At 31.2% G+C, this 24,603-nt stretch overlaps 1 protein-coding gene across 3 annotated transcripts in view; it reads left to right on the top strand.

Annotated features, from left to right (window-relative positions):
• The window catches only part of LOC126834910 (protein qui-1), a 104,582-nt gene that overhangs the window by 33,009 nt on the left and 46,970 nt on the right, over nt 1-24,603 (top strand). For all 3 annotated transcript variants that reach the window (XM_050567132.1, XM_050567134.1, XM_050567133.1), the window contains one exon: nt 15,986-16,107. In XM_050567132.1, coding sequence (XP_050423089.1) covers nt 16,002-16,107 — 106 coding nt within the window. In that variant the 5' untranslated portion in view covers nt 15,986-16,001. The remainder of the gene's footprint in view (nt 1-15,985; nt 16,108-24,603) is intronic.

Here is a 24,603-nt window from a genome sequence, read left to right on the forward strand (position 1 = left end):
AAATACGTTATTAAATATTGCATTTAAAATTAATATTTTAATGTATTTTATACATATATTACTGCTGTGTAGTATGTTAACAAGTGTTTTTTTTTCTCCAAATGAATTGTTAAGGTGTCGAATACTTAATTACCAGACAAACATTAAGGTGAAAATATTACATAGAATTGTATAAGTCTAAGCTATTTTGAAGTACATTCGATTTGAACTGTTTCGCTGCAAAATATTATTATATGCTTGTAGTTTAATAACAGCTGTACATTGTAGTATGTTGCATTTATTTATTTTTAAATAATTCTATAGAACAAAGTAAATAACGAATTTCTGATTTTTCGTTTACTATTATGTCCGACTTTTCCTAGTCACGTTTACCAACAGTCTGTCAATAAGAAAACTCGCTACAGCAAACATAATATTAAGGATAAATCCACTCGAGTAAGTTTAGTGTACACCAAAATATTATACATATATATGTTGTGCTGTATTTATAAGCATATTACATATTCTATAATGACTCGGCTAATGAAGCCAGACCGTATTGTAAACTTAATTGGATTACTAGAAAGAACGATTTTATCATTACCGCTTCACTTTTATTGTAACTACTTGCTATTTAAACTGATTAATGTTCATATGCACAACAGTGTCTAAAATTACTTTATACATAAAATACAATTTTACAAGTTCTGATTACCCAGCAGTAAACCGTTTGAGATTAACAAGGTGATATGTTTTAAGCTCAAACAATATATATCGAAAAAGACTTAGTTTTATACATTTTTCTTTTGTAATAAAAATTGTATTATTCATCCCTACTATACAGCGTTATGTATGTATGTATTGCAGTGTTGAAAAAAAAACGGTATGCAAATAATTATGAAAAAAATATTTTTACTAACGTCTATGAATAATCATAAAACCGCATAATATATTATTATAATTTAATGCCATCCGTTTTTAACACATCAAACATTTTATACAATCCTTAAACTAAGTGGCTTTTTTTTAATTTTGATGTTTGAAAAGTATTTGTTTTACAATATTATCTGACTTCGTTTTCATTCCTAAAAACCGTCCCACCCGGGACAGTCTTTTTCCAATAATTATATTTTAATAATATGAAGGATTTATAAATATTTTTTATATAAAAAACTGTATAAGAATAAAAAAAAACAATATCATTTTACATTGACTTCGTTCTTACTACAACTTTTACGGTCAGGCCACCCTTGGCCCAAGACCAAACTTCTCAAACAATAAGACCGCTTTATCGTTATTCCACTGTCCGCAATTCTCCACATTCTTTTTCAACATTTTATCGCTTCTGTCTCTATATTCTTCGATATATTTTTTTTATCATTCCCTTTACTTCTGTCATTGACACTTTCCTAATCGATTCTGTTTCTTCAAGGCCCAATAGGTAGTTCGGTATACTGTGGTACACCGCGTTAACCCTAAGAGCCGAGGGCTATTTCTAAGCTCTCCTTTGTATAGTCGTTTTCAAATCGATTTGACACTTATTACAACGGCATTTTCCCAACGTTGGCTACTTTTATTTTCGATTAAATATAAGATATTCTCATTACATACACTAATTGGAAAAAATAATCATATGAAAATCATTAATCGTTTCAACCTGAATAGACCGCCTCCATTTCGAGATACTTCAGCTTATTATTTTTATATTTCAAACTACCATTATATTTTGTAAGACAAACCAAGTACTCAGACTTGAAATTTATTTTTTTTAAATATCTTTTATCACTTAATGTTCAGCCTTAGCTAGAACATCTTTCTTTGTCGTACTGGCGATTTACTAGTATGGCATAATTAAAACTTGGTCACTTTTAGTTTATAATTTTCTTCGATTTTTTTTAATACTTATGACATTTTGGTTTTTATTTTCCAAATTAGGTTGTATATTGCTAAAGTGAAAACGAATCAGAGCTTACAAACACCTGTTCAATATTAATGCAGTGTCACATGATACTCATATTTATTTTTTACTTACCACTTTATTAACAACCTTGTTAACGCTTTCGAATTCACATTATTAATATTTTAAAATTAGTTAAATTATTTAAACTATTTTCTCTTCTCAAAGACCACAATAATGTCTATCTTGACATTCTGTCATATGCTTTTCTAGGTCGATGAACACATAATACATATTTTATTCTGTACTTCACCAGTTGATATGGTAATAAGCTTGTACGAAACTTGGCTTCAATATTAATCTCGCTGGCATGGGCTCCATTTGAAGCTGTTTAGCTAAGCTACACACTTAATAACATCAACTCTACAATAATATGTCTTTATTATTGTGTCTGTTAACTTTTCACTCTGTAACTATAATAGACTTTCATAAGCGTGCATAAATTCATAAGAATTAAAAGTTCTTTTCATTAAAACTTACCGAATTATTATTTTATTTTTCCAAAGAATTAAACAATAACATTTCTCCCCTATTTAGCCAAAACGCATGAGAATTACACTTAAACTTTAAAAAAAGTTCGGCCGTATATGAAATTCATTAAAAATTTGATTGTTTTTTTGCTGATTAACTCAACAATGTACTTGATATTCTTCAATGCAGTATGCAATAATGGAGTAATTTAGATGCTAAGCTGATTTGTATAATATTCTATAGGTACACCAAAACATAAACTCAAATAATAAAAATAGATTCTAAAAAAATATGTTGAATTAAATAAAATTACTAGCATTGTATATAATATGAACATTTTAGAATATGGTGCTTATACTGAAGGTTATAAATATTTTTTATTTGTACTATTTTTAGTTCATAAATAAAAATATATAATTGAATTACATATTTTGAGTTTATTTCTTAAATATCACAAAGCAAATTGTAGGAAATGTAATAAAACGAATTTTTAAGTCTTCAAAGAACACATTTATCCCGTGGTCTTTGTTCACATAAAAAAAAGTGGAACACAACTGATTGCAATTTAATTTAAAATTTCATGGTACAGCCAAAAAATTGTTTGTACATATATATATGTAGATGTATAAATGATATATTTATCACGCTATTTATATTAACTGCATCGTTTTTGTAGTACAAACATTTTGTATTATTCAAAATTAAATTTCACGTTGGCTTTGTGACGTATCCTGGCCGGATATAACTATATATTATTTTAAAAAGGAAAAAAATGTTAAAAATATAGTAGAGAGATTATAAAAAGTAAAGGAGAGAAACCATACAAATTTTATTTTCACATTACCTACCGGAAAATGTCTTGCCGTTGTATATATAAAATTTCGAACACTAGTATATTATGTGGGAGTAAGTTCATCATGTCAAGCATAATGCAAGTTTGATGTCTATATGAAACCTATTTGATAAATGTATGTAAGTATCAAAAACGTTTACGAGGGTAGATGAAAACGGTATTTTCAATCAATAATAAAATAATTCTTTGTAACACTAAATGACTGTGATGGGTTCGTACTTTGTTTTTATCTATTGTTGCTCAACTCCATTCGCGCCGAGCGGTGTCAAATTAAATCAATCGACAATAGCGTTCATTGGATTGTTTCTACGGTTTATATTGGCTTTAGTAATATCCCAAATACTTTACAATACCTACATTTAGAGAATATATTAATATGGTAATAAACAGGAATAAGTAATACAATTTACAATTATAAATGTGATATAATAAACACATTTTAAGAAAGTTACTTTAAAATTATTTTACATTCAATTTTATATTAATATTATTGAAATATATTCTGATGGTTATTTTATTAATGTTTTGAACGTGATGGTATATTGCCATTCTTATATTGTACTATAGTAAATATTGTAAGCGTGACGTTATCCAAATAAATGATAATGTTAATGTTTATGATAATGTTATACAAATATTTTCTTTTAATTGTTTCGTAATGATTTTACATTAAATATTGCTATAATTTAAATATTATGAAATTGTTATCTGGGATATAAGAATAGCAATAAATCGGTTGTTTCGGTTGTTATTAAAGATAGTGGATAAATAAATAAACATCATCGAATCAGAAATTGATTGTAAACCTGTCGCTGCTGTTCTGTTAGTCTTAAATTTTATCGCCGTTTTGTAGTGTACAAATAACATAATACAACATTATTGGTTTTTGGACGTTACAACTGTCCAAATCATAAGCAAATATTGTACAGTTGAAATATGACTTTGGATTTTCTCCTTGACGTGCAGGTTGATAAATATATATGATTCTTGTATATTTATTTTTAATTTGTAAACTGTTTGAATAAGAATAAATCTTATAAAAAACAATGGCACAAAAAATAAGTAGCTGATTACAGTAAAAGAATGTTTTTTTGTTGTTCATAACCGTATTGAGTATGCCAAAAGCTAATTTAATCCTTGTTCACCTCGTTTCGTCGGCGGTAAACACTTGTAAGATCTAAAACCGTTAAATTTCGAATTTCGCAAACTTTGGTGTTCTTAACGTAAAACGATTTTCTACTTATTCGACCGGAGTTCAGGCTGTACTGTACAGCGTGAGTTAACAACACAAATTATCAAACTAAATGAGAGAATGAATATGGTGCTTGTGGCAGGTCCGTATGTTCGCTATAACAGTCGACATGATTTCCACGAACACTAAACAGTAGATTTTACTAAAAAGGCGTTAAATTCCGGCAAGGCGTTATTTTTTAATGGTTCATTGAAACCGCCGAATAGCGTATATTGGGGTATTATTAGAATCAACATGGAAATTAGACCGCGTTTGATTACCTAAAATATAAGAACCTAAACTGTCGGTGGAAGTACTATAATATTTTATCGTTTCGTAGAATATACATTATATTGTCCTAAAATTAATTCTATGTAATAGTAAAGAGATAAACGATGAATGAATAAAAATGCGCGAAACGTTAAAAGGGCTAAAGAATTTCATTCTTTGAAAAAATAATAACAACTATTATTACTATATGTTATTACGGTTCCCATGATTCGCATAAACTAGTATTTCTTAGAACAATTACTATGCATTTTTGATTCCGCTGCTAGGTGTTTTGTGTTAATTCCAATTCCTAAAAATATTCACTAAAACGACTACAAAACTTGTTGCAAAATATATTAAAATAAAAAGAAAAATTTAGACTATAAAAATATTAAATTTAATTTTTAACTATTTACTTATTAGTTTTAAACGAAAAAATAGAACATATTATTAAACAAGCTTTTGATTTTAAAGTTACTATTTGGTTCAAACGTTTAACTATTAATATAGCATAAAAATATAAAATAATAAATAACTCATTCTATAGTATGTATATATAAGTTAAAACGCTGGCTTAAACTATTTTATTCGTTACAAATTAATTGAGTTAAAGAAATTGAAAACGGACGGGTGTGTTTTATGCAGGCAATTTTTTAAAAAATGGGGTTTTAATAAATTTCAACCATGTCAATTTATTTACAGATTAATTTTTATAAGCTTCAAATTATTATTTTTTAAATTATACAATTTTCTCAATGATTAAACGCCATTTTGGTGGTATTTTAGAATTATAAAAGCCTGACAAAATTACGCCTACTTAGGATTACACGATTTCAATTTTTAAAAAAGATTTCAGTTCTTTTACTACTTTACTAGGTTACATAGGAAAACGATTTTCATTAAAAAAGTTCAGTTTCTTGTAATCAAACAAATTGAATTTGAAAATAAACTAATACTATATAAATGGTTAACTGGATATTTTGCAATTGCAGGCATATTATTTGTTTAATACTAACAGAGAAGTACGTACATGATTTATTTAGAACTTTATTTAAAATACGCCGTAGTTTTTGTTATAACACAAATAAAAATATTTCTGCCTCTTTCAGAAACTGTTTCCGTGCAAGTGAATTTATTTAACGAGCTGTCATACTATGGATTGCCTATCGCGAAAAGCTCTTCTTGTTAAATAAAACCATAATAACATTCCAACAGCTGTTGCGCCTTATAACTAGTGTCTACGATTTTCCTGTACGTTTTCAATTCACTGAACACGATGATAATATTATTATCTTCCTTTTTAAAAGAATTATTCTATCGTAACTTAGGAGGGAAAAATAACTTTAATAATACAGGTATAATACTACAGATAAATGCAATAACTAATGCGGTGAGTAATTGTAGTGAGTTAAATTTAATAACTCGGTTTTTTCAACATGGACAAAATATGGTTTATTCTTGTTTTTTTAGAGTACTGTTGTTTGTTATTTGTGTCTTATATTATATGTGGTTACCCAATTAAAATCGAATTCTAGATAGGACAGTGAAATTGTAGTATATTTTCATTGCTAAAAACGACTGACGTTTATTGAGTACTGTTTGGTAGAATAAAATAACTACCGGTGATTATTTCTAAACATGTATTTATAGTTCTAATAACGTTAATAAAAATGTAATACTAATAGCATGGGTACTGAACCCGTAATATAATAGCATACCATCACGAACAACAGCTATAATAATTTATTTGGATCAGCCATATTTTTATGTCATACACAAAATATATAGATATATAATATATATCATAGCGCAATACAAGCTATAACTTCGTTATATTTTTTTTCAATGTTATAAATTATTTAATTATTTCTCAGAATTGGAAAATAATTGAAGGTAACAATTACTGCGAATGCTTTCTGTGTAAATAATTACAGTGTTCTTAAAACTTAGTATCCGTCAACAAACTCGGTCGGTTTTTTTGTCTTTAAACTAAATCAATAAGTTAAAAGATTTCCGTGTTTTTGCGCGAAGTTCAGAAGAGTAAATTTGAAACTCGATTGTTTTTAACTGTGTGTATAGTTTATAATGAATGTTACGGTTAAATAACAATTTTAAACTTTATTTCTATAGACTCAAGGAAATAATTGAAAGTTTCCACGTAAATAAGAAAGTAAGGTTCTTTAACCAACGTGTCTCTAATTAAAGACGAGTATTTTTTTTTTAAATATATAGTAACATACTTGTTAATTACGACTACACTCCTCCATATTTTTACCATTGTGTGTAATGTATTCTTATCCCAAGACAGTTGATACCTTAATTTTACAATTTTTTTCTCGCCTATTCTTCAACAATCGCTACACAGTTTTTATGATTGGTCTTAGGCATACCAGCGATTTCAATACTGTTGTGCTGTTCAAATTCATCGGTTCTTATTTCCAGTGTTGATATTTCGCAGTTGAGTTTTCCGATTGATTCGCTTTCCGCATTAATAATTTTCATCTCATTAATCAACTTTTTCGTTAATACCTACCGTCGAATTTTTAAGTCATATAGCCCTCGGCTTTAGTAAGTTTTCTTGAGTAGATCCTTCACTTTTTATGGAGACTCTTCGGTAGTCCTTTTTTATTTTTCGTGTCGTATCACTGCACGAAGAGCATACTTGAATTGTTGATTTTGTGTCGTTTCATTTTTTCAAGCTGCTTCGAGTAACATCTACACGGTAATAGTGATAATAATTTTATTCTCATTACATAATTTAATTGTGTAGTCACCGCGGTCTATCGCCACTTAACACTTTGAACACGCTGTATTGAATTTTATAACACAAAAGTGAAAAACCGTCGACCGCAAAATACACAAAATCGGATCAATTGCGCGTTGTACCCGAAACCGAATTTTAGATCAGAACTAAGCAGAAAATCAACTTAGCTTATTGGTAATAATAATTAATATTAGCAACAAGTCGCTACCGGTTGAAATCGAAGATAAATAGGATTAGGCGAAAGTTGCCCACACTTGGGAAAGTTGGAACACTAATTAGACTTTGCTTACAGCTACTACGTGCTACAAGTTGAGAAACTATTTCACTTAGATTCGACGACGCCATTATTGTGGAAACTTCATCGAAACGACACTATCATTGTCCCAAACACATTGATGGTAGTGTATTGTAGTATTAGGTACTGTTATTATTATTTTCGAATGCCATCGGGTATATAGCTATCGGGTATGTCTTGGTGACATTTTCACGTTTGCGACAACACGGCCGGGGTAAGGTCAGGTTAGGTCGACAACACGACTATCATGGCTATCATTATCCGTGTACTACAATATATATGTATAATTATATGGTGTATTATTATAATATTATTACGGTGGTATAAATTGATTTGAATTGCAGTCTCTATTATTGGAGTGGCGATTCAACGGCACCGCCCAAAAGGCCCAAAAGGCTTAACTTCATACCTCACATACACACATACATAGTGTGTGGCATAGACCGTACATATAGGCACTATGTAACGCAAACAATTATATTAATTGCACCACATTGCCGGTGGTGGTTAGGCGTATCCGATGCGGTGCCGACCGAATTTAAATACATTTAATATATATTATTATGTGTTTGCAAAAGACCACCGTTGGCCGCTTTCGGCGCAATACGCTGAACGCCTATAAAACGGAATAGGTTTATTTTTTTACAATTTCTATGCAAATAAACAACAGCCTTAAAATAATAAATAACATTAAAAAAAACCTATAAATTTTATCGTTTTCAACGGACAAACATTGTGTTTACGCTTTGGTTCGTGGAATTAGGATTTGAGACATTTCACAGCCGGCAATATAATTTCCATGGTAAACCAGACCGTCTAGTCCATTTTTAGGGCTTTACCAAGTGACCTAATTCAAATACGGAGAAAAAAAATTATAAGTTATAGTGAAAGTAGTGAGTGAATAACGAGAGGACAATAGCTGCAAGAGATTTTAACTGTTTAAAATACAATTGGTCCTTTTAACATACAAATCCCACTACTCTCCTTTTTTTGAAAGGAGAGTAGTGGGAGAGTAGTTTCTTTTTTCCTACCCTTATTAGAATATCCTCCCTTGTCCAACCCGCCCAGAGAATCATTCTAATTAATGAATCCTTCTTTATTTCTGATCTTCGGCTGTCAATTTCTAAAAGTCTTAATTTCGAAAGTTCCATAAAAGAAGTTTTAATTCAGGTAAAAGCTTTTGATTACTATAATGTTGATGTCTTACAAAATGCATTGTATAGCAATACAAATATCTGATTTTTACCATAAAATATATGCAATTTTTTTTTGGCCCAGTTTATTCGAAATTTACATCTAAATTAATTTTGTCAAAAACGTCGCCTGTGAGTCAGTACAGGCCTTTAGTGTGTTTCGCCCAATACTTTATTTGCACCAACTTTAAACCGTCTGCAGGCGTCTTTGTACTCTGTGTGTATTATGATTTAAAGTTAAATCGATTTACAAAACTTATTATTATATTTATACTCAGAGGCGAACAGTCCGTGGGAGTTGAACTGACATCTAATATCTTCGTTGGCCTGGTTAAAATCAACTGTGTATATTCGATAGGTCGGACATTATTGTGATTATGTATAATATTATACAATCATTTATATTACTAGTGATGAAAATCGAAAAATTTGGAAAACGCTATTTAAGCCACTTAAAAGTTGTGTAAATATTATAAAAATATAAAGTTGTTTACCTAAGTAAAACGTTTTGATGAAAATTAAAAAAAAAAACCTTACCTTTGACTATAAATTGCTTTTGGTGTGTTATTTTTAAATTCTCATCGAAATTAATTTATTAGGTACACAGTTTGATAATGCAATAATATTAAATACTTAAAGGTTTTTAAGGGGCTCCAATGGCGTTTTTCTTTGTTATGAAAATCCGGATTTTTGGATTCCTATCATTATAATATAGTACCTATAAATTCCCTATATTTATAACGAAAATAGCTTTAGGTTTTCATTATCGCCCGGAGGACCTCATCGAACGGATTTTGCACTTATGGTATTGCAAAAATTCCGAAATCCGGATTTCTCGGGCCAGATCGGGTGATTTAAAATTGTTTTTTTTTGGATCCGTCCGGCATCGTTGTGGGTTATTTTATTTTTTTTTTTGAAAAGTTTGCACGCGCGTTATACACACATACACACACACACACACAATACCGGTTATGCGTTTTTCCGGTATTACACCTCCGGGAGTATTTACCGTACGTGACTGTCAAGGCGGCAAGTGATGATTAATAATGCGGGTTGCAATCGATATATCTGTGCGGTGTACACACCATACATGTTATATAAGTATACACAAAAATGTATTTATATATATTTGGCCAGGCGCATATATAAACAGCTTGGTAGTCATCGGTCCGTGTCGTTTTGAATTCACTAGCGAGTTGGCCCGCGCCACGAATGGCAATAAGGCGCCGACACAATATTTAAATTATTTATGTACACACAACACATACATTGTACACACACACATGTACACAAAGAGTACCTTTATAATTTTCCATGCGATGCACGTTAGGGTGGTTTGAAATAAAAAGATTTTTTTTTAAATATTTTGTCACCGGCACCCTCTTAATTTTTTCTTTATTAACTTTCAAAACTCAAGTAGGTACACAGAATTTCAACTGAACTGAACGATAAGATCACGCGCCGCAAAGCCTTCGAAGAGACAATGATAGTGCTCGACCAGCTAAATAAAGAAAAACCACTAAAATCAATGGTTTAAATTCAAATTTCGTTGGGTATTATTTTTATTGGAACCTAGTATGTAAAAGGTAAAACAAAATTGTCGATATCAACGATTTTAATATTTTTGCACAATATATTTCAATATTATTTTATGTTATTACTATGTTACCGTGCGCTCTTGTGTAGTGAACGCACCACAGTAACGCGGATGATGTTATTATATTGTTTCCTTTGTTATTGTTTCCTAACCGGAAATAAAAACAAACATATATATATATATATATATATATATATATAGTATCCGGTATGGGAAGGGAAGGCAGAGGATAAGGGCTGATAGGTGTTTGCAAACCGTAAGGGTTGGAATCAATCAGCCGGCGCGCGCACCGACGACGTTGACGTAACGGGAGAGATTGCCCGTCGTTTACCGCTCTGTCTGATCGCTATGTAATTTCGCAAGTCCCCGTATTAAGTATTAATCATTATATTATACAGGCATGATAATATGAGGATAAGTCCAAAGTGCTGTGTTTCGGTTAAGTTTTTGACAATAACAGTTCAATTGTATACAACTTAGGTAGGCCATCTAGTTGTCATATTTATGTATATTATAAGTGAACAATGAACTGAAAGGCAAATAAAATACAATAGTATAGACGCGAGGAAATTAAATCAAGTTTGAGAACTTATCCTCTTTTGTCCGAACACCACAGAATTATAATAACATTATTAGGCACCTACATAACTTTTGAGGATTTAACAAACGGGCGCCGTTGACTCGCTCGTTTTGGCCCGAGATAATTATTACTTTTTATAATATGGCTCCGACCGTTGTCTGTGAACTACTACTACACCTTTATGTGGGTACGTATAAAATTTAATTATGTACACCATAATAGAACTGGAAAGGTTAAAATGAATAATATATATAATACATCTACTCGCTTGCTCGCACGTTCGAGTCAGTTTTCACGGGCGGTAGCTGTGAACGGGTCACAGAGTTTATTATACATTTTTTATTTTTTCATTATTTTTTACCAACGTACAATAGCGTACAATTTTACCCCAAGGCTGAAAAGAAAACACTAATATAATACGAGAAACTTTATTCAAGAGTTGTAAATAAATAAAATCGATACGGCCATTAAAAAAAAAACTATATTATTGATCACACAAACATATCAAATAATAGCAAACTTACACCAATGCGCTTTTAATGGGAAACACAATTTTTAGTTCATATATTTTGCAAAAATCTCATTACTTTCTATAAACTCTACGATAAAGTTGGCTCGTTATAATTTTTTTTTATCTTAAATTTTCAAGAAAAGAAGAAAGTAAATAATATTTTGTTTTAAACTGTCATCCGCAGCAACTATGGATTTGAAATTCTAAATAATATAGTAAAGACTCTAAAGGCATAAAAAATGTACTCCTATAAAAATAAAAGATACATTTTTTTTTATATACAACAAGAGAGATAATAATTTAAGTCAACTCGTCTCATGGAATCTTTTTTGATAATAATAAATTAAAAACGTGCGTTAACATATTTGTACAAAATAAAAAAAAAAGGTAAACTGTAAACCGTTTTATTGTTGACTATTATTATAATAGTTATACTCTGCTATAATTGACCGGACGACCGAAACTGACCATTTTCGTCAAATGCCAAATGTATTAAGTCACTATGGTCGATCGTTTTTCTATTGTACATGGCTTGAAATCATAAAAATAGTCTGCGGGTCTTCTGTAATAATAAAATAATGCAATATTGTGCGAAAAATTGATTAATGCGTAATATAGGTTAAGCTAAAACGGGCAAATCATATTTTTTTTTTCTTGTACAACATCTAAAATCAGCGACGGCTTACAACATTAATAATATCACGAGCCTACTACTCGGAAACAAAAACCATAACTGCTTTGGTAAAGATCTCACGATTCAAGTAAATATTTGTGCAGTTAGCAAACAATGGTTTAGTACGACATCGGTAAACAAGACATGCAAGTTAATCCACTTAAAGCGTCTCAAAAGATGTCCTATATCCGAAGAAAACACACACACATATACAAATATATATATATATATATATATATATATGATCTATTAGAACTGTACAACTTGTTTGTTGTTTTTCACACAACACTCAGTCGAACGTTAGTTAGTTAAGAAATCAATACAAACAAAATATTGTAGTATTATAACAAATATTGTTGACTAAATACATTATTATGACAATACAAATAAAGTTTTCAAAAAACAGATTCAAGACAATCTTTCTATGTTTTTTTGGCATTATACACAATTAAGAGCTGATAATATAGTTTTTTTTTAAATCACTCTGTCTAATGTGCTACCAAATTATATAAAGTTGATTAAACATAATTCCTCATTAAAATATAAGTTAAAATCGACCATTTAACGACTGTCGCTACAACTTGCATTAAGTACCGTTAATTAGCATATTTTAGGATGACCTTACATTTTTTAGGCGTTCCGGTGTTTTGGAAATTAATACTTCAAAATCATAAAAGACATTTTCTGGTATTATTCACAACGCACGACGGAGACGGTGTAAAGTCGATCGTTACGACTGGACGGTTTTAATATTTGTTTAAACAGAAAATACTATTTTTAAGTCAAATAACAAACTCTTGGTAATTTTAAGTAATTTGTATTGACGCGGATCGACGACTAAGCGGCGCCAACTGGTAACTAGTGCGGATTTAAGAAATTTACATACAATTTTTTCACTATGATAATTTATGGAATAATCAGTAATTTCATCAACCGCGAAACTCATCTCAATAGCTCATAAATTATACAACAGCGTTCACAATAATTTGACTAGAGAGGACCGCTGTACAATATGCTGACTTATTACAATAAACAGGTCTAAGGGTCGTACTCGAGGACACAATCAATACACGTGCATTGTGCTGGTTAATTTATACGTTAATTACATAATTACAGACAGAGAGAGTGAGAGAGAGTTGTTCCTGTTAGGGACTGAAACTGCAAAACTTATAATACCGTGGATTGCAATTTGAGACCCCCGCCTCCCCTCCTTCATACGTTTTACATACTTTACATCATGTTAACGGTTTATAATAGTTTTGGTCGACCAATACGTTTTTGGTCGTACAGACTTATAAAAAAAAAAAAAACTGTAAGTAAATTGGTTTTTGGTAAATTTCCAAGCACATAACCCATTACGAGGGTCTAGGTCAAGTAAGGTTATGTCAATATTTATAGTTTATGCATACACATAAATATATATATTTATATTATGGGCAAGTACGCGATATTTATGATCGCCAACGTTCCGTGTACGTCTAGGTAATATTTCAAATACATTTTAATCAATTATTTAATATTATAATACGCTATAGCGTTGTTCGACATTTCAATTAATTAATTGACTATAGGGTCAAATTTTAATAAAGGGTCAAGCCTGGGCTTACCACAGCATTATATATATATATATGCTACGGTTTAAGACATAATACACAACATTGCACGTATATTTATTTTTTTTTATTGTTGTTCCGACTAAATCAATGAATTCTACCGTGCCGTTATTTGAATAGCACGCGGCAATAAAGGTTTATATATTTTAGTACTTACTCCTACAGCGATTTTATGTCTGGTCATAACCCACGTTGTAGTATTAAGCTCACTAAGGCGTATACCGTTTCGGATGTTTTAATTTTCTTTAAAATGTATTTCTTGTCCGGTGAGGAAAAAAAAGCCATAAAAGAAGTTAACTTTTCCCGAGTCACAATATTGTTACAAAAGAACAATTCGGCGCCGAAAAGAATACTGTTTTAAATAGTTAATTTCGAACGTTTTTTTTAAATTTTTTCATTCGGCGTGAAACTTGCAGCCTAAATTATTGTCGAGTACACGTTTTTTATCTTTGTGAAACCTTTTTCGTTCAACTAACACATTGAGGGGCTAAAATCAAACTTGTTTTCGGGCGTTGGCGAATGTCTTAAACGGTTTCCTGTCGTTGCCGCTAAATACAATACCATCTGAATTCTTAAATCGACAAACTTTGGCAGCAGCCACGTCACTAAAAAAAAAAAAGTTTCTAGTGGCCATTTATAGACGGGGGGCGCCGTACATTTTTCCAACACACTTGCCCATTAGCTTTTTACCAACGTTGCAAATGTTCGCAGTCAGACGATGAGTAACAGTGAATTGGGCCAAATAACTAAATCGTGATTAACGGCCATCTATGTAGAAACAATAAAAACTACATCCACGTTAATCATATTATGTCAACCGTGTCGTACAATCATTTAGAAATCATTGTAGAAAAAAACGTGTACATTCGCATTACATAATGTACAATGTACCTAAATTGAATTTGAACTACTGCAGAAGTCTACTAGAAATAGCTTGTAAAATAACTTGTTCTCTTTAGTGATTACATAATGTAAACAGGTATATATACATATAACGGTAAAGTCGTATAAACTTAAATATACACGCGCATAATGTTTGAAAGTATATGGAAGCAAATTTGAATATAAAAAGCCACCGACTCGGTTTTACGGTGGTTATAACGTTCACTCGCATGGAAGTAAAGGCGTTGAGTACAAAAACACTTTTCCTTCATTAAAATACAAGTTTGTTTGAAGTTCAAAGGCCCCCGACGACTTGGACGTCTTCGCCAGAGGCGGATTGGCTAAATTTTTGTTGCCGGAAAAATATATATAGAAGAAAGCCTAAAGCTACTTAGAAGTTTGCGGGAGGCTTTACCACAAACACCCCCTTTCCTCCTTTTATATTTTATACAACATGTATTTCTTTTTATTATTTTTATCATACATAATTGGTGCATAAAATAAGTTTTTTTTTTTTTGTTGAATCTTCGAAAATGTCACTAATATTAAAATTAATACAAAAAGACGTGTAAATCCTGTATTCACAAATATAAACATTACATTTTCATGAATAACATATCAAATAATTATAATTCACATATTACTGTAACTATTGTTGTTTTTAGTTTTACTTTATATTTTTTTTTATCAAGAGAAATGCTTAAAGTTATTATTTATCAGTACGTATTAAAATTGGACGGGTAAATTTTCATGTGTTCAGTAGTAAACACTGTGTAGTATATTAAAATAAGTATGGAAAAAGTCTACCGACAAAAGGTCACTATGGATGATATATTTTGGATGATTCTGATACACGATCATGGCCCAACTTTCGTTCATAATCCACAGTGAATCGTGTCGGGTCGGCTTAAAACTGTGTTTATAATATGACAGTATAAACAATGAGTTGCACACGCGTTTTGTTAATTAATATCAACTATAGTTGCTGTTGTGGCGGCCACAAGTGTTGTCGTGCCTAAATAATATTATCTTATCACGTGCGACTCTTAGTAAAAACAAATACACCGCAGTAATCACGTCATGTCGGTAATCACAGGTTGTTTGTTTCGATTACAGATATGGATGCACAGATATGAACAACGAGGAAGAAGTGCAAAGAGTGTTCAGGGGCGAGTTGGATACGGCCAAATGGGCTATACCAAGGCTGGTCAAGGTGTTCATCGCGTCCACCAGAAACGGTAAGCTATTTAAATTATTAATTATAATTGAAACCTGTGATCCAGATAATTTATTCAAATGTTATTCTAGAGAAAAATATTATCAAAGTAGGCACTCTACACTCAACCGCATATAATAATAATACCGTAAATAAGAACAAAATTATCAACAGTTTTTAAAAAAAAAAAAAAAATTTTCTAGCACTTCAATATCATAATATTAGACCGTAAACTGAATGTTAACACTTTAAAACTTTAAACGCTTTTGAACACGTGATTTATATAAAAGAAAAACCTTTAAACTAAAAAGGTACCGTCGGTCAAAATTAATATCCATAAGTCCCAACCTTTTTTTTTTTTTAACCTGAAAAGTATAAATTGCTACTTGAACTATAGTTTCAATGTTTTCTCACTGAGTTTTTCGCATGCTAAAAAATATATCAGTTTCATACAATTTTATATACCTTATCGATCCATTTAAACATATTTTTTAATATTACAAAGCAAAATGACAAATATTTTATTATTAAAATACAATATGCAAATGAAAATGATACCAAATAATAATAAAACCTGTACTCAAATGTTTAAACTTTAATATTAAAAACTGTTTTTATATTTTGCACATTTTACAGAATAAAATATACAGAATATGCTAATAACCTCAATGTATATGACAATGTTAATAAACATTCGATAAAACAAAAGTTCTCATCATGCTTGGATTTTTTTCCCTGTAATAATATGAAATCTGTCATCTGTCAAGTCTAAATGAATGTAGCTATCTACCAACTTTTTCGTACAAAAAGGGTCTCGTATTTTTATTGTAAACGTACAATATCGTCTGCTCATCAGGCACGTGACCTAAATCTATTGACTGATGTTTTTTCCTCGTACTCGAAAAAATATATTCTTTATACTATTGTACCGTTGTGTATCTTTTGATATAATACACCGGATTATCTTTAGGCTCTTTTGAACAAGGTTTATGCGATTCTTTAATAATTACATTGCCGTACAAGAATTACATTTTAATTGATAAGAAAATTATAGCCGTCACTAATGGGTGACAATAATTGTACCACAGTGCTATTGTGTTATATTATCACATATAATTATTGTGTTTTGGACTGTACAGATTGTATACGCCTCTCAATAAACAATAAATAAAACAAAATGTATAAAAACAACATATTATTTATGATGGCACGAATGTCATTGTGTATATTAATATATCAGTCGGTCGCACGTCTAAGTCTCAAGACCGCGTTTGAAATTATATTTATAATGCGATCAAAGGAGACTCGGTGTAATTAATAAATTTAGTTTTATTTAATTTTCAAAACAAAATCGATTCTATATACAAAACGTCATGTTTATGCCTATATGGTTGGGCTGGCAGTGTGTGTACTTAGACAAGCGTAAAACGATTAAAAGTATAATCACAAAAAGGTCGTTTTTAATCACCACCAATTGAACGTGCACGGTGTTCATCAAACTAATTAAAATATAATGATTATGGGGCTTCAAACTATCCGGTCGAGTCTTCCGTGTATTGTACTTAGACCCCGCTCGTTAGGCACCGAGTTTGGATACTCGATGATGATCGATGAATAGCGATCAGACTTAAAATATAAATGACGGTACACAGTGAACGTCATTACTCAACAAACAACCGCCGTCATAGAGTCACAAGAGGGTTTATAATTACAAGTTAAACAAAAGGTCCAGTTTTTACTTTTTTTTTTTTTTTAAATTGACAATCGTTATGCATATAAAATTAAGCCTAAAAAAAATAAGTGTACATAAATAGATATACGGTATAACATAATGTCTATGTATATACATTTCACCTCGTGAACATTTTGACTAAACGCGACAAAAACGAGAGCAGCAGAATAACAAAAAAATCAATTTACCCTAATTAGGTATTCTAGGGTTTTTTTAATGGTATATTTGTCGTGCGTTATCCCCTCGATAAGTGAGTTATTTTGTAGCTGTATTATTCAAAAAAATGATACATAAAAAGCTATAATTATATTTTGTAAAATATCGCGAAAGTGTTAACATAAATTAAAAATAATTACTAGTAAAATATTTTAACAACATGTTCACTATTGTTTATAAACATAAGTATTTTTTATATAGGTAAATTTTGAATAAATCTTATAACATAGAGCTTTTACTTGCAAGCTATACAAGTTTTAGAATTTACAGCTTAACGAAAAATCACTTGACCGTTAGTTTAGTTTATAATATTCTCAACGGACGGTTACACGGATATTAGTTTTGAATATCAAATGATTAAGTTCAAATCGATTGCAAAGTATAGAGCTTTCCATTCTCCACGACACAGACACTTGGTTATCACTGTTTGTGTTTCTAAATAAAAAGCTTTACCGAAATTCCTAATTATCTATAGTACACTCTGTATAATGGGTGATGATGCCTTGGACGCTGTATAGCTGATAATAAAATTATTTGTTTGGGCTTTACCATCGATAAGAATTGCGGGAAATACTCTGACAAATCGCGAATAGGTACTCGAAGACAAAAGATTAAAAACTCGACGTTTGTACGAATATTCTCATAATAAAAAAAAAAACTTCACATTTATTGCACTTAAGTATTTTCGACTTTAATATTAGTGAATTCGTATATGCAATCCACTTGACGACGACGACACTCGTTGTTGTCTGGTTTTAAGTATTTCGTTAAGTTCGTTTGGTTTGCAATTCGCAATTTTATTATGTACATTCCGTATCGTATACCTGTTTTTTTCAAAATCTCTTATTTGTTTTTAACATTATATATTATACAATAATGTATTAAACATTTAGTTATGGTGTCTAATATCTATTGTATTGCAAGGCACGTGTAACACGTAGGTACCTATTGTTGTTTTCATTCCACAATAGTTATTAACTCATTTACAGGCGACCAACAGCTGTTCTTTTTTAATAATTAAAAACTATAATACTCGGTAAACAAAAAATGCATGTATAGCTCTTTTAATATCATAACCGTATACAATTACCGATTGGTTCGTATTAATCAACAGAGATTTTAATTAATGAGTTCCGCAGCAGTATTAAAATTAATATAAAAAAAAGAAGAGCTTTCGACTTCTTTAATTTTGATTGGCCTACACAGAAGCGCGTCTTAAGTTTAAACACAACGCGTGTTTACTATAAAACGAGTAAAGAACTGTGCGCGAATTTTTAAATTTAAAAATACACAATTATTATTAATAACTACACGGACTCAGATAGGGCAAATAATGTTTTAGATAAATTGATAAAATCCAAACACCGTTTTTTTTTTATCCGGCTTCGTGACCGGTCAAAATTATCCAATTAGTCTTACACTTAATTAACTACAAAAATGTCTATTAAAAAATGGTTACGGTTAACGGTATAACTACCTTAAAACAGTATAATTAAGTGGACCTAATTTCAGCAAAATTCTATTAATAAAAAATTAAAAAAATTAAGAAACAAATGTGTGTTGATATAATAATATGATAATTGATTAATGCGTCAATGTCAACTGCAATTGTAACTTTTTAATCAGAAACAAATTATTATTAATTTTTATTTGTTTTTTTAATTTTTTATTAGGCCTTTGTTGTATGAATAATTTTAATTATTTCAAAGTTCGTCTATTGTTGTGCGAAAACATGCACCGGCATATTTCCATTAAGGGAAAAAACGGTTTCTATAGAAAAACCTCGCTGCTCTCGTTCTGTTGTATTCGCAGTATATAATATTGTAAATACAGCGAGTGAACTTGAATGGCTGCTTGGCCATTTATTGTTTTTCAAATTAATATTCCACAGCAATCGGGACATTCTTGATCGTCGGCGAGCACTTAGTCATACTTTAGTATTTTGAATTACAACCTCTCGTGTTTGCTATGTGAATTCGTTGTAAACAGCAGTTATAATTAGTTCAACCAACGCACACTATTTGTTAAGGCAGTAGGTACCAATCGTGCGTCATAGCCCATGTTCCACAGTAAAACCGTGTGTTTTGTTTAGGCCAAAAGATACACAAGTTTTTTTTTATACGTCCTTTCAATGCTTGTCCTATACGAATTCTTTAGTTTATTAAAAATCATTTTTGTTAATTTACCATCAATTATTACTGAACGAAATCCACATCAAATAGATTACCCCTCCGACTGTTTCGTTGAAATAATCATTATGTAGCTTAACGGGCCATGAAGGCCCAACGCTGCCAACATGAGATGGTCTCTTGACGAATTCGCTTCCGGGACGGGTCGTCAATCCGTCGCCGGAGAAATTCATATTATATATTATATATTTATATCATTTCGTTGAAATAATATACTGACAAAGTGAAATAACCCAACTTGGGTCACTTATATAATTTAGAACTATTCTCGAGTAATTAATGTAACAATACGTCGGTGTTAATTAAATTTGTATCTATTAAAGTTTACATTTTGTAACTTATAAAATAATATGTTTATTTCGAACTTGGTCGGTTAGCACAAAAATTATTAGATGATAAACAATTTATTGTTTTACATCGACATCATAAGATTAATCAAAACAACTTTATAACGTAGGCAAAAGTACATTAAATACAAAACTATAAACCGCAAGTGCTAATGTATTATTATCAACTGTTTTATCATAAATACCCCACCATTGCGATTAACTATACAGAGCAAGTGTATTAAATCAAATATATATTTTGATAACGAGAAAGAAATGCGTTGGGGTTTTAATTTTAAAAAACCACTAAACAAACTTTACAGATTATAAAAACATAATAAATTGTAAGCCATAACAACCAATGCGAAAACTATTTGATTACAACATCATATCTTTTTTTTTTTTGCATAGTAATTATTTTTTACCTTATTGTATTTTTGTAGAAAAAAGTCCTTTAAAATGTATATTTTATATTTTAATGGAGTTTTTTTTTACTCTCAAAGACGCCGTATAAACGTTGTGAATTGTGACTTTTATTATTTGTGTGGAAAATACACTGTTCATAAATCTTGGCAGATGTTTCTTTTTTATACTTGAAAACATCTCAACGAATCGACGAAAATCGAAATTTTTAATAATATACATGAATATAATATACTCTTAAATGAAGAAAAGATTGTTTTTCATAATAATATCCAACTGATGTTTTTGTATTTGTAAGCTATGTGTAATATAGATAGATAATAATATAACACATATAAATTCTATACATTATTGTTTGACTTTTCATTTAAAGAGAAAATTGTTAAGAATGCGTGCAAGGACGTGCATATAGTTTATGCATCATTTATTTGTAACGACACAGATAGAAGTTAGTAGAAACTAATATTGTAACACATTGTGAGACTTTAATAATTTTGCATATCACCGTCTTCGCAAAACAGAAACCAGAAATGACGGATATCAGTGACAAAGCAAAATTTTGACTAAACATGTACACTGTACGCAGATTAATTATCTATACAATTACATCGCCTATATGCAAATTGTACTATTGTGATGGCGGCCAAAACTCTTAGAGAGTATTAAGTGCCAGAGGAAGAAGAGGAAGAAGAAGATATGCAAATTGTAACTTATTAACAATTATTATTATTATAAAGTAATATTTAGAATGTCAAACGTTTACGAAAAACGCAAAATTTAAAAACAAATACAAATATTTGACATATCCATTTTAATAACATTTTTGTCAGAATAAACACACGTGGAAAATTTTATTTATAAAATATAATATATTACAAAATATAGCTATTTTTATCATTTAATAATAAGCATAATATGCGTCTTATTTGTCACAATATTAAACTATTGTTTTCATGATCTACAAACATTATGAAAATAACTATATGTTTAAAAAAAAAACCTTTTACTTGTTTGTTTTTATTTATTGTAGAAGTTTCCTTTTTAACTTACTCAGTTAAACTAAATTATATTGAGACTCTGTAACTTCTATATGATGTTGTATGGCTCATCGCCTCCATAAAAATAAAAGACTAGACTTATTAACAACAAAAACGATTAAATATCTATACTCAATTGGATAAATCTGTGCTATATTAAAACAAACTTAAAATATAATCAATATTATACTATTAGCTATAGATTTGGAAACTAACAACTAGCGAAACAAATATAAGCTTATTTCTACAGCGACACTGTAGTACTTAGTATGCATTGGCGGTTTTGCGCAATAATTGTTTTATTCGACAAAGTTTTTATTTAAAAATCTTTTATTATTATTTTTTCATTTGTACCTACCACTGTGTCCGTGTCTGAAATGTATAAAAATGCCACGTCTTTTTTTTTTTTACAACCACGATAATGGCCGGTGCCCCTTAAGCATTATTATAAATCGCTTTGGTGACACACGGGCTTACTGTACAAAGACGAAGGCCCGGGCTTTCTCGTCCCTTTTCTTTAGACCGGCCACCGGATAAAAACCCGTTTCACGGCTAATTTAACACAATAATTCTGCCGTTTTGGGAGTACTCGAGTTGCTAAACAACTATAATAATATCCAAGACCGTCTGAAAATACTCCGAACAACGTTATACAAGAAAATAGTAAGAAGGTATCGCGTCCCTTAACGATTAAAATAATAGCGTTTAACCGAGTTAACGGCCGTTTTATTGTTGGTCGCTTAGATTAACTGAGTAATACCATCAGAATATTATTATGAACATTTTTACACATTACTAATTATAGACTATTGCTTGGGCCCAACATATTATCCGCACAATTATTATACCGGTAAAATGTGGATAATGGCAATCACGGAAAAGCCTTACGATAATATGATTTTCATTATCATCACTGGGACTTATTATTATATCGTCTGGAGGAACATATTTTGTAGACTGTTCTGTATCTATATCCTTATTGACAGCTGGTACGTCGAATAATAAATTGTTTTATTTTTTTTTTACTTTATGGTATACAATAATACACGAGTCCTTTTATCAGCTAACAAAGTTAACTCTTTTCACTTACGATTATTTGATCATAAAAAAATAAACCTTACTACCGACAGGTTTTCTAAACGATCAGCCTCTTTACCTAAAAATATATTATTTTTGGGTGTACACTATAGTCGATGATGAATCCCGTTTTCTCTGTATCTCGGAAATTGGCAGTTGTATGACGGCTTTCAGAGTACATATCTATAGATTTTGTTTTTTTTCAATTTAATATATTGCAGTTACCTTACCTGGCTACATTTTTTAAAAAACAAAAGACATCCGAGCGAATGAAAACGACCGGGTTCCGAGTATATTTCGCGTTATTGGAAACGCACTAAAAGGGATGATCCTTTCGCCGAAAACCCTTGTACAAAGGGCGGGGACGGTGTTTTGGCAATACGTTTTTGTTGTACTCGTGGACGGGCTGACAAAAACACTTGCTCGCAAATTTCACACGAGGGTTAGCGCCGGTCCGGAACGGTATCGTGTATTAGACTCTCGTTAGCTGCCACCCCGGTGTGTGTATGTGGACATGTTCGAGTCTGTGTGTGTGTGGTTGGGTTAGGCGTTTTACCTACCGGACTTGCGGGTCTAATACCTTTGCGAGGCCGACCGGGAAAACGAGTAGCCGCCTTTGTGAATAAGTGCGGTTTCCGGCATGGCCCGCGTTAAGGCGTTGCCGGGCGATTAGCGCGGTGGCGGCGGCGGACGTGTCGATAGGCAGAGTGTCGCGCGGTCACAGTATTGTTTTCGGGCCGGCCGGATACGGCTATTTGTTACACGCCACCGCGCTACGGTCCGTCAAAAAAGGTACGGCCAGAGTGGAAAACAAACGTTTTTGCATAGGGGAGGTCGACCGTGACCACGATCCGGGTGATTTGATAAACGATCGTCTAGCGAGTTCGGTCGAAACTTTACCCGCCTTGTTTTTGTTTTTTTTGTAAGCCTCCCTCCGTCAAAACATGCCCTCCACACTAACAATATATATATATTATATATATGTCTTTAGTGACGGCACACATATGTATCGAAATTGCGAATATCTATCCATCCGCGTGTATACGGCTTTATATAGCACACACACGTGCATTACCGTGGTGTAGTATATAAAATACAAGTGTTTCCGGTGTATAAACTGTATATATACCGGTGTTATACCGCGTAGGTAATCTCCGTCGGTCGATTCGATGACATAAACACGTGTAATAATATGGATTGCTCAACGTGGTGTCGCGTGTGCAATCACATAAAACCGCGCTGTTCTTTGGGTGTATCACGTGTAGCTCGGATTAAGTTGTTTGTTTGCACAGTCTTTTTGTAACAATATTAACAAACGTAATGACGGGACATGTGTTTGCCGTTCGAGCGAACTGCGTTGTAGTATAGATCCTCTTTCACCCTCGCCCCCCTGAAATTTGTACTCGAAAAGCAACAACCGGATCTCGTGATCACTGCTAAGACGGCTGTATGGTTGGATTTTTTTTAATCGACATATTATTATTAAGAACCTCGCCGGGCACTGTAGAGTATTAATTA

The sequence above is a fragment of the Adelges cooleyi genome, unplaced genomic scaffold, assembly GCF_023614345.1.
Source record: "Adelges cooleyi isolate 19-005CV unplaced genomic scaffold, UGA_ACOO_1.1 ACOO_flye_CR_arks_rails_tigmint_CR_PRNA_21, whole genome shotgun sequence".
Taxonomy (NCBI): Eukaryota; Metazoa; Arthropoda; class Insecta; order Hemiptera; family Adelgidae; genus Adelges; species Adelges cooleyi.